Genomic DNA, 12,567 nt, shown 5'->3' on the forward strand with positions numbered 1-12,567 from the left:
AACTAATTAAAAATGTTTAACCTTTAAGCTAATAGTAGTATACCTCATCTACTACTCGTATAAGTTTATTTAAATCTTCAACATTCACTTTTGATGTGAAAGACGTTATAATTATGTCGTTCCTAAAGACAAATAATTAGCACTAGGAGAAACTCAACAAGATTAGGTTACAGAAATCTGTTCTTCTTTCACCATCGTCAAGAGACAAACAAATAGCATCAACGAAAAACTCAGCAAGGGAGCAAGCAATACTTACATTCCAGAACAATCGCCAATTTGAAGACCTTGCAATCAGCAGTTGTTTACCAGCTAAACCGACACCTTTGGATCCTGCAATATTTATTCAAAAGAAGGCTTTTAGTTCCACATACAAATCTGACTTTTGTGATACTCGGAAAACCAATAACATAGATCTCAAGCAATTACAGGATATACACACAAAGAATGATTGCGTGTTCCCGAAAGCTTGAGAGGAGAGAATAGGACATGTATTGATTTAATCATAAGCAAATTGTACATCAAAATGTTCACCAAAGTGTCGAGGATCAGATATCCGATAGATACACAATCTTTACCACGAAAGAGGACCAACTATAAACCATCAACATCAAAACAGCAGATGTTTTCTGTGCCTTTCCAGTTTACAAAATACCTACAACAAGAGCTGCCTTGCGATCTGTGAATGTGTCCAGCTACAAGATTGGTGTGTGACATTGTTGAGTTATATACATTGCCTAGGCCTGAAATCATCGGGATCCAGAAGCTTCACCAACAACATCTCCAGCCTTCTGGAATTTACTGTCGGCTGTATGATGCTGGGTCTTCCACGGACAGAACAAGGATCGGTGCCAAACTCAGGATTTGCCAAGCACCATTTACCTGGGGTAAATCGACCTGCGGATCTCTGCAACAACTCATCATCAATCCTGTCAAGAACAGGATCCTCCCTAGAAAAAGAGTGTGCAAAAGGGGCTCCGCTCTCTGCCATCAGATTGAAATGCTCTGATGTCAGATTCATTGGGTGCAAATGTGGTGGATCATCCCACATCATGAAACGCAAATCGTCATTGATCGTGGTATTCTGAAAATCTTGGGAGTTGCATATCACGGTATGGAAGTAACTCTCCGAGGATGACAAGAAATTTGTATAGTACATGAGTAACGTCCTGGGGAGATTATCCCATCCCCAGATGCAAAATTCAAGAAAAGGCCGTGCGAGGATCACCCACGAGGAGCCTAAGATCAAATACAAGCAAATGAAAGTAATTCAACAAAAAATAAATTAACAGAAGAATGCAGCATATAAGTATATATAAGAAGGCAACAAATAACTGAAACTCATTTTTGTAGTCATTGTAGAGCATCATACCACAACTCGATAACAAGGGAAAATAGTGACCTCATAATATTGGTTGTTATAAATACAATTGATACATATAGAGGACTATAAAAAAGGAACAAAAAATAGAATATCCATAGAAAGCATGGAGAATCCTCAAGAAATTCATTGGAAACAAGTTATCTTCACATCAAACGTGGAACTTGATCACTAGAATTCTTTGTCAAAAGACGATCATGTTCACAAACTACAACTAACAACTAAGACACTGTCTATGGACACTGAACAATGAAGTGCATAGCCGAGTTCATGTTTGAACTTAATTATAGCAAGATGGAAGCTGTGCAATTGCATCAAGAAATATTTAAAATGAACCAAAGAAATACAACAATTTCATTGTGTGGAAGATACAGCTTTCCTCAGAACTTTCTTGTGAGGAAGGATTATTCATGAAAAAGTAAAAAAAGGTGAGACACAAATCAATGGGTTTAATATTATTAGGATGTGCGAGAAAGAAGATTCAACCCCCTTCTTATTCAACCCCCTTTACCGAGGAAAATCCTCATTTTGGCTTCACTTGCTACGCTGTCTTTGATTTGTCAATATACCTTGAGATGGACTAGCTATACTTGAATGATATCGAAGAACCATTCGGTACAAATTGAAGAAATTATAGAGATCTTCAGTTTCAGGTCAAAGACTCCACTATTGAACTGCGAACTTAACACTGGAATAGGATAAAACTAACTCAATAAATGCCAAACCATGGATGTGAAAACTTGTCGTAGGTAAAACAAATTGCTGGTTAATGGTCAATGATGCAGGAAAATAGGAAATCAGGGCACATCTAATATACCAAATGAAATAAAATAGTAGTAAGGCAGAACAAATATTCTACATTGGAGGCTGCAAATAACATCTTGACAATAGTATATAAAACAAGTAACCCTGTCAGATGAAAATGGTTGGAAAAATGGGTAACAAGTACCTGCAAATATTTTGAAAGCAGAAGGCATGCTCCTCTTTTCTTTAGCCCAAAATATGTCTGTTCTACTTGGCTTGTAAAACCCTGGATCTACGATGATAGGTCTTGCCCTCTCATACCTGCATGCACCGTATCAACAACAACTACAATGTCGAACTCCCTAAAGTGAAACACGCACAACCATATATGTATGTTCTTACTCTCTCCAACCAATATCGCTTGTGTGCTTAATGAAGTTGAAATCCCTTGGCAAGTATGAAAAAACATGAAGAATATCTGCATATACAATAGAAAAAGGAGGACAGTAAGTAAAGAATTTAGACATGAAAGCCATTGATGGAAACATTCGAGATATTTATTTTGGATCAAGTTCCTGTCTTTTATCCTCTGAAGCCCAAAGATAATAATTTGGGCATCGAGACCAACTAGACCTTGCCAAAATTACGACCTCATCAAAGAAAGGAAGTTTTTTCCTTTTAGAATAGAGAGGAAAAATACCATCTTGGGGCATCAGAGGGTAATCCGCGGCGCTAAGATTGATGAACCAGCTCCAATCCTCGAACTCCCTCAACAGAATGGCCACCGCATGGAGGGTACAAGCAATCATGGTCGGCCCCTTCTGCGACACCGGATCTGCGTCCTCTACCATTCGAACATTGCCGAACTGGACAAAGGTGGCTTCCGACGCGGCGTACGTCGCCAGATCGGCCCGCTCCTCGGGCGGCGCAGTGCGGTCGAGGTGCAGGAGGTAGAAGTTCCACGGGTGGTACGCGGCCTGGAGGAGCCGCTTGAGCCGGCGACCGTCGCCTTGAGTTCCGGAGATCAAGTAGGCCAGGCGCGGGGGCTTCGGCGGTCGAAGGGCGCCAGAGGCTCGGCCGAGATCGGAGGGATTGTGGGGTTTGAGGGGGCCGAGGGCTCCAATGAGGAGGAGGAAGAGCGCAAGGAGAGGGATCACGAGCAGGAGCACCACCCACTTGGGATTGATCGGGAATCTGTCGACGACGCCATGGGGCTTCCTCATCGTCTTCCAGGAGGATTAAACTTAGGGTTCCGACATAGGCACCGGCCGATCCGGTCGGCGGTGGTGCAAAAGGGGCGTACTACTTTTGGAAAGCAACGGATCAAAGTTAAATAAAGAAACTTTTGCATATAAGCCCATTATTTATGATGAATTACAAGTTTACATTCATTTTCTTATCATTATATATATATATATATATATATATATATATAAGTTGACTAAAAAACATAATTATAGTAAAAAAATTATATAAGGTGTTTATTTTGAATATTGCAATTTTAAGGGACGTTTACAATAAAGTCCCTACTTGTGGTGAAATTAAACAATGGGAACTTTTCAGAGTTCTCCATTTAAACATGCCAAAAAAAAAAAAAAGAATCACCAGAAATTGGTTTCTTTATGAGATTAAATGGATTTTTTTTTCCCATGGAAAAAACCTTTACTGGATGTGTTGTCTAAAAAGTTCATGCAAAAGCTAAAGAAATTATAATGTGTGCTATACAAGCAGTGTTCTTTTTCTTATATGACAGATAAAGCTTCGATATCCTGCACAAGAGAAGGCTGCATTAGTGTGAGATCCTTGGAGTCTCAATTGACCTCCATGGATGCACAGAACTTAATGGAAAAGATTGGGGCCATCCATGATTCAAATATTTTCGGGTAAATAAATTAGTTTATGCAAATGCGTTAGAGCAGAAATCTGAGTAATGTAATTTCCTACTGTGGAACAAATAATGCAAACAAGATGAAATAGTGAGGCTATGATTTCTTCAAGGGGCATCCATGGAGAGGAATAAACTAAGCATCATCTGCAGCAGCACTGGCAGCATTCAGATCCACAGTCAGATCAGGTTCCTGTGCCATGAAGAAGCCAACAAATTGGTTAGTATAGTTCTATTAATGTTTCTGGTGCTACTGCAGGTTCTCAGTGTAGCCTAATGAAAACCGAGGATGACATGTTTGTATCTATTACAACTGTTTAATGCCAGTAATCTAGCGTTCTCTAAAACTTGTCATGTGTATCCTTTTGCAGCTTGTGTTAGTAACCTTAAAACTCATCCTAAAGAGTTGGAAGTTACCTTTCCAGTTATCTTTCTGTACATGGAGATGACATCTTCCACGGTTGTCTCAAAGTGTGTGGTGGCGTCATAGCTCTGCAAAAGAGGGACCATGATTTAGAAGTTCCATACAAGAGTCTTTCTGCGAGATACATAGTAAACTATGAAACGTTACGTACAGTGGATATGAAGCAACTGTCCTCTTCATGGTTGTTTGTAGGTTCATATCTATCATAAGTATCGAAAAAGGTCTCATTTACTGGTCCAAGCAAATCGATGCCAGGCTTCAGTTCTGTCTCTGGATGATCGGTTTCAGCCTCAGTGGAAACAAAAGCGATATATTTCCCTTTCGGAGCAACGTTGTGTGTGTAAGAGCAGCAAAACACATACCTGTAATCAGCAGGAGAGTTAGAATCTACACCTGAAAGTAAATGATGCAGAGATAAAAAAACAGGAAGTTGAGAAAAACATACATGTCTGATCTACGTCCAAGTTGTTTCTGGGGCAGAATAATCTGCACCGACTGTGAGTCGTTGGTATTTGGGATTGGATGACTCATTATACATATAGCACGAGCTACTTTACCAACCTTCTTTACCTGTTACACATATTCTGAATTAGAGGCCAAGGTTTCACTATGTGCAAAATGACAGATAGAGATCCGCACTCACTTTACTTGGCAAGTAAGAAGGATCACAGACTACTTTTTTGCATTTAGCAGTCTCCCCCTCAGATGTCACACCATAAGCTTTTCCATTTTCATCAAACTCAACCTGTCTTGCAGGACACAGAACATCATCATATGTTGTTTGGTTCTTTCAGAATCCAATCAACCATGCGCACGGTGATTAGCTAACTTCAAAAAAACACATGAAAGTTTGTCACCTTGCATTCTGGCTTGTTAAGCATGTAGGTGCCACCATAAACTGCACTCAGACGAGCGAATCCCTGTAAACAAAGGCTTGTCATAGATCAGCTTATTTGGAATCATCATGAAAAACTGCCATGGTGAGAGATGAAGACAGACCTGAGGAAGCTCTCCCAAACCATAAAGAGGATATATATAAGGAGAACCTCCTTGAAAGCGTGCCAATGATTCCGCATACAGCTGTTCAAAATAAGTGTGATGATGAGAAAGTACAGTTTCAGTAGAAAGACAAGTTCATACATTGACTCACTTCATTAAGGTCAGTTTCAGTAGAAAGACAAGTTGTGGATAAAAATTGAACAGTCCATCATACTTGGAGTCATTTCCTTAAGGTTATGTGAGTTTGCAATCTATTCTTGTGTATTGCTACCATGTAACATGAGCGTGAAAATGCCTCAGGAATCCATTTCTTCGTAACCTTTTGCTTAAGTTGGTAGATAGAAAGATGTGAATTGTATTAATTGGCCATTTTCTTGAGTTCGATGATAAAAACAAATGATTCCAATAATGGATGCAGAGAAAATGATCAAAATAGATGAAAATGCAAGGGTGTGTGCCATGACCCAGGAACGAAAAAGAAACAAACACATGAATATTTAGATCAGTAGTCTCACAGCTCCAAGAGGATGTAATTTAGAGTAGACTGGCATGAGATGAGCAAAAGCAATAGATTCACAAAAGACCATGACCAAAGAGCTTGAATATATAATCATATGTCCGTGCCAGCAAAACAGAAACTGAGACTTTATTTTTCAGGTTCAGTGTCAGAAACAATGCTTTTACCTTCATTCTTTTTACAGTATCAATTGCAGGCTCATCCAAGTAGCTATCATCTCTATGAAGTGCCAATGCATGCCCGATAAAGTCAATCGTGTTGTCATCCAGTCCATATTTGCTACACCAAAGAATGCAATCTTAATATGTCAAATCTATTTAACTTTGATTCTTTATATACTTAAAGAGTTGAATAAGTAGCCCCAATAGAGAAAACGGAGCCTGTTACATGCATTTCCTTTGTTGACAAGATTAATATGCTCTAGAAATCTTTCTTGTCTTCCAAATAAGAGGATGTCCCATCCCCATAAGATGTAGTGATTCATAGTTGTTATACTTGAAGCACTGTCCATCTGCTATGAAGATGAAAATGCAGAAATTCCATTCTAAATGCATTTTTCTCTCATGTTTATCATGTCAAATAGTAACATTATATTTTTAGTGAGGTATCAGTCTAAGACAGTGGCACTACTATGCAACTCTGTTGATATAATATTTCTAAATAATGGAAAAAAAATTACCATTGCTAACATGCCTAAGTTCAAATCAAGAGCAATATGTGTGAAGTTAAATCTACAACAATAATAAGCTCCATTCTCTATATGTCATACTTTCTTCTACATATTAGGCTCTAAACATACTGTTCATGAATAAAACTCGAGAATGTCTCTAGTTATTTTAAGCTTCTCTTGTTCAAACTAAAGTTGTGTATATTTTTTATAAAATAACTATCTCACCCAAGCATGAAAATGCTCTCCAAAAACATGTATATCTGCGAAGGTTATGTAACAAACTCTAGCATCGATTGATCATCAACATGGCCAACTGCAGCATGCTTAAGATTATATATAAAAGCTGATATAGAAAAATTGTAACTTAGCATATGAAATAGTTATGAAATTAGATTAAGTGTGATCCAAGCAAGTTTGTCGAAAAAGGACTTGGAATAACAAAAATTAGATGCCTACGAAATGACTTCTCTGCTAGTAACTTTATGCAAATCCATTCCTTCATGAGACTTTGGCTCATTCTCTTCATAATCTTGCACATAAATGAAAAACTTCCTGGCACGGCGTTTTTCAAAAAGTCCCATCAGTGTAGATTTCAGTGCTTCAACATCAGTTGCCGGCACTTTGTAAATCTGGTAGAACAGCAGCAGAAGCGTGAGAATTTCGAACTGGATCATTATTGCTAGATACAGATAACAAGAAGAAGAGTAGGCAGATCACAGTTCAGGTTTGGCACCTTCCCCTTGTTGTACACAAAGCTACCATCGACTGCTTTGAAGTTCAAATACTTGGTAACACTGGTGTGGATGAGAACACGAACCAAACCACCATTTGCCATCATAAACTGCAAGTTTTAATGATTCTAACTTGTCTATGATATACTCATTTATGAGAGATCTCTTATTATCCCATTTTTATAAGACTAGAAAAATACCAATCAAATAACATCTGTACCATTACAGTTCGAAAAACTACACCACACCTTAGGGACCATGTCAACATTGTATTCCTTGCTTGGGCCCAAATGTTCTGGAGGCTTGTCATTGCCCTTGAATCGCTTCCAGAGCTATTTGATCAGAAAAATGCAAGAAAATGCACAGGTGATACTCAGTGCCAAGAAAAGAACGATGATAGTTGGATGATATTAACTAAAAACGAAATGCTTTGGCAAAAACCTGAATGAGATTAAGAGATGTTGACTCCCCACCATAATAGTCATTCCTGTCCATATGAAGAACCTGTCTCAGAATTTAAAACCATTTAAGTATTAGTGAATTAGACCAATTAGTATATACCTTGCATGTGTACTTTAAATTAATATTCATTGCATAACATTTGAAGTAAATAACAAATGTATCAATAACACAATATTTGGTTCCAAACACATGAATGGAAAACATCTCAAAAAGCACTAATGATGTGATTCCTGAAAGGAAGAACAAGAAACCACCAGTTTACAACTTTTGCAGATAAGTGACATGAACATGTCCTACAATATTGGTGCAGCTGGAAGCTGAGAAATGTTATTTTCTTTATGGTGGTACTACACATATTTCTAAGTTTCAGGGCTGTGTTCTGTCTCCTTGAAGTCATGGGTTCTGAAGCCTTTCTTTGCAAGCAGAACCATATTTCTATGGAGGCCCTTTGATTCCTCTTATTATCCCTCGAGTGATTTTTTTTTTCCTATACTTTTTCCTTGTCCTTTTTTCCCCTCCTTTTTTGTTTGTTTTCTCTCTTCTCTATTCTATTATTATACGCTTCATGCTAATAGATTTGGTTGGTCATCATCTTGGCCTACCCATTCCTCTTGAAAGAGATGTAATGCAAGCGAACAGCATTGAACTGGTTAGAAATGGCAACAAATTTTTGAGAAAGAGGATAGATCTACCTAAAAGATTACCAAAGAACAAAAATTATACATCCACTAAAATGGAAAAGGTCACGGAAATTAATAGGACGAAGAATACTGTCAGGGGGAACTAATCCTGAATTTATAGCTTAATAACGAAACAGCAAAAACACCGAAGGCAAAAGAGATTGGAACTAGGTTCCTGATTTCGAGAAATCCAGATACTAATTCTAGAATGTGGGATGGTATTGTCCAAAGTTTCACCAAAGATTTACATCGTAAAAGAACACTTCTCCTTGGTCTTACAATTCTCTACAGTGACAACAGGGTTTCAGTAATATCAGCAAAAAAATACATTACAGATACGTTAAAATGAATTCATATGGTAAATGTCGGAAGCAACATTCTCAGAATTTGGTATTTACTGGCACTTCCCTATCTAGTTAAGAGATCTAGAACTTCAGGCAAAGAGTACAGATAGAAATAGCAGGTCAGTTAACAAAATGATCTCCTCCTTTTATTTGTAAACTGGCATCATCAACAACCTAGGAAGGCAAATTTCCAAGAGTAGTCATCTAGCAGATATCAGGAGTATCCGCAGATCAAGAACCCCCCAACCCAACAACATCAAAAGCAGAAGTTGAATCAGCGAGTCCCAAAATTTTAGATCTCAACGATGTTCACAGACCAAACAGAGCGAATCTAACTTCTGAATCAGAAGTAATCGAAGCCACAGAAGCTAGCAATTCTTGATCAGGAAAATAGAAGGAGTGGAAAGACCTTGAGACCATCGACAGAGAGGAGGCCGCTGAGGATGCATTCTTTAAGGCCCGTGCCGAGGACGATGACGTCGTATTCCTCATCCATTCTTCGCAGAGAGCGAGAGAGAGCGGCAGAGACCTAAAAAGAAAGCAGGGGCGAAGAGGGACTTCGAGGGTGGAATTAAAGGGGTAGCAGGCGGAGAGAGAGAGAGAGAGCGAGAGAGAGAGAGAGAGAGAGAGAGAGCAGGTCTTTAGGCGGGAACCCATGGCGGGAATGCCGTTAAGACCGTTACGATGTGCACCATCCACCAAGCGACACGTCTCCCTCGGTTCTCGACCGTCCGATCAGCGGACGCTATTTTTAAAGCAACAGAGACGAAATAGATTTGCAGGATCCCCATACAAAGACGATGTCAACTTGCTTCATACAATCATCAATGACATCAATTTTTACTCCTGTTTCAACCAAAAATAAATCTTTATCGATCTTTCTTTAATTAATTTTATGGTTAAAATTAATGTATATAACACATATATAGTTGAATTATTTTTATTATTTAATAATTTGAGAAACTGCAGGTTGTACACTTTGATGGTTAAAGTTAATTTGCATGTGACTGATTGATGCTAAAATTCATCTTTTTTTTATTTTAAGGGAGAGGAGGATCTTTTTGGTATCTTATCAATTCCTTTGGAAACTTATTATTATCGTATAAAAATTTATGTGGATAAAGTTTTCTAGTAGACGGAGGAATTAGGTATTTAAATAAAATCATTTAGGTCAGATCGAAATGCTAATTGATCAGCTGATCTATATGCACTGTTGTGCTCGATGATCATGATTAGAGTTGTATTAGTACTTGTTAACATAATTTAATTTTACTATTTAGAAAAAAATTATTTTTATTTTTATTTTCTCTTTTCTAAATTTTCTGGATGAAGGAGTCCTATGTAAAATATACTACTCTTTGTTAATGTGCTTTAATTTTATGTATTTCCCACATTTGTTATCTTGCCACATGAGGGTGTTAATCTACTTGAATCCTATAAAACTTACCACATAAAAATAAGAAAACAAATTATTTGTAATAGGATATATCTGCATGGTGATGCACAAGAACACAAAGGCACTTTGTAATTTTTTTTATAGCAGATTTTGATTCCACCTAAAGAGAGTTTGAATCCAATTACGTCAACTTTCGCATTTGTCGCAAATAGATGTATTGAGAAAACTAGGAATTCAATTATATACCCTATAAAAATATATCGAGGACATGCTCGATAAAAACTTTATTGATACTTAAGTTAATAATGGATTTGGAAGACGTAGAATGTAGTAAATTTTAAGAATTTCTTTTTTATTTCAAGGATATACTTGAAGGCTCTTTGAGGTAATTGTTGAGTGGTTAATGTATAAAATAATTATATGGATTTTCTGACTATTATTGAGTGGTAGGATCGTACGTCGAATCATACATAATTACTTGTCTTCTCGATCAAATAGGCTATCATGTCAGTGTCGAGTAACCTTCTGTCTCGATCCTTGAATGATATTGATCCAACATACAAATGATGTGATGTGTCATCGGATCTCCGTATGATACAAGGAACGCAAGGAGTAACCAAGATGACATGATCCAATGGGGTTGAAAGACCAGAGATTTATTTGAACCGATGTCCTGTTGGTGAAAGCCCCTCCGCTTGAAGTTGTTGATTGCAGATTCCTGTTCTAAGAGTTGTGCTCCAACATAGAGTTCTTGGCAAATATATGCCAGTGTTGTGTGTGCACTGATGTTGCAGTCAGAAGGAAAAGGTCGTCTTGCTGTTCTGTGATTGCTGCAGAAGTAATGGCTTTGACATAGCTGTAATTGCTGTATAATGGACGTGCTGAAACCACTAGAGAACAAAAATGGCAGAGACTTACGAAGAAGATTTTGAGAGGCCTCAGTCCAACAAAAAGCAGATTTGAAGGAATAGTTTGCAGTACAGATGCAGTCTCATGATTCATGGGTGAAGAAGAAGGTGGGGTGGGGTATCTGTGTTGAGGCCAAGCATCATGCATGTCCTACACTTTAGAACTGGTCCCTGCCGACAACAATAATTTAGATTCGAGATCACAACCACGGTTTGATTGAGATCTCAACTCAACAAAAGATTGATGGTGCATATGGGAGTGCTCCACTCTTGCGACATCCCAAGTATCATGGATAAGTAGGAGTGATTTTGTAGTTATTTTTTCGTCAATTAGGACTTCACACCACATTGATGTGAATTCAGTATGTCACATCAGTGTATCGTATCAAAAGCTAATGGATGTCGTGTTTCTATGATAAAATCGTAAGTCTTAATTATTTAAAATATCTATTGTTCGTTCTTGTTCCTTTCATCCTATGTTGGTTGGTGAGCTCAATCTGCTTTTTCTTGAGGATATTTTAAGGTCAATGATTCAGTGGAATGGAAGTGTTGTTGCTCCTTGTAAGATTGCACTTTTACACTTGCTCTCATCTGGCAATGGCACAATCCACTTGATGAAACAAGTAAAAAGACTGCAATTATTAGCTTTGTAGGATTCAAGATCAAGTTCCCCACAGGTGGGTAAGATCTACTACTTCTCAGCAGCCTGCCCGTCTTAGTCCAACTCACCATGAGTGAGTGATAAGTCTCTTCAGAGTTCAGTAAAAGTAAATAGTTTACTCATTCCACATGTTTCTCTAATTTTACTACCACATCTTTGATATAAGGTGTATACTAATTAGCTAGCTCTTGTGGATTATAAATAATATGTTTTAGGGATGATCATTTGTACATGAAATATAATGATATACCTAAATTATCATTATTATAGTATTTGATAAGTTAATATTTTATTATCGTGAATACAAAAGCTTACGATCGATTATTCGTTTTGGGTGAGTCCACATGGTTTTATTCTTTTAGGGTGAGTCCCAAAAAGCATTAAGAGCGATGATAGAGACTTATAACTCATCGATTCCCTTATTTCTTAACCAATATAGAACTAAATATCTTTATCAATGCCCGATAAGTAGGGGGAGTCAAGAGCTCATTGCGCTCATTCTAGTGTTATTCTGATAAATCAATATTTTATAATTATTAATAATATTTTATCGTTAGAAGAAGGGTCATGAGCCCTCAGCTCACTTACTAGGAGGCACTAATAAAAATATTTAATCCCATATTGATTGAGAAATAAGAGAATCAAGGGCTTATAAGACTCTAATATCACCTTTATCTTTTTTTAGACTCATCCCGAAAGGATAAAACTATTTAAGTTTACCCAAAATGAATAATTCTTTGTGAGTCTTCGTGCTCGCACCAATAATGA

At 37.6% G+C, this 12,567-nt stretch overlaps 2 protein-coding genes across 2 annotated transcripts; both read right to left on the reverse strand.

Moving 5' to 3' along the window:
• Positions 1–466: 466 nt before the first annotated feature.
• On the reverse strand, positions 467–3,435 carry LOC135671097 (beta-glucuronosyltransferase GlcAT14B-like). The gene is made up of 4 exons (XM_065179024.1): positions 2,823–3,435; positions 2,525–2,600; positions 2,328–2,443; positions 467–1,236 (listed from the first exon to the last, which is right to left on the reverse strand). The coding sequence occupies exons 1-4, from the start codon at positions 3,343–3,345 to the stop codon at positions 722–724; spliced, it is 1,230 nt and encodes a 409-aa protein (XP_065035096.1). The 5' UTR covers positions 3,346–3,435; the 3' UTR covers positions 467–721.
• Positions 3,436–3,961: 526 nt separating this feature from the next.
• LOC135671134 (guanosine nucleotide diphosphate dissociation inhibitor At5g09550-like) lies at positions 3,962–9,363 on the reverse strand. The gene is made up of 13 exons (XM_065179087.1): positions 9,244–9,363; positions 7,790–7,852; positions 7,597–7,680; positions 7,351–7,458; positions 7,074–7,246; positions 6,115–6,226; positions 5,431–5,511; positions 5,289–5,351; positions 5,075–5,176; positions 4,877–5,001; positions 4,583–4,793; positions 4,425–4,499; positions 3,962–4,200 (listed from the first exon to the last, which is right to left on the reverse strand). The coding sequence occupies exons 1-13, from the start codon at positions 9,328–9,330 to the stop codon at positions 4,144–4,146; spliced, it is 1,341 nt and encodes a 446-aa protein (XP_065035159.1). The 5' UTR covers positions 9,331–9,363; the 3' UTR covers positions 3,962–4,143.
• Between the last annotated feature and the right edge of the window lie 3,204 nt (positions 9,364–12,567).

Source organism: Musa acuminata, unplaced genomic scaffold (genome assembly GCF_036884655.1).
Source record: "Musa acuminata AAA Group cultivar baxijiao unplaced genomic scaffold, Cavendish_Baxijiao_AAA HiC_scaffold_1138, whole genome shotgun sequence".
Taxonomy (NCBI): domain Eukaryota; kingdom Viridiplantae; phylum Streptophyta; class Magnoliopsida; order Zingiberales; family Musaceae; genus Musa; species Musa acuminata.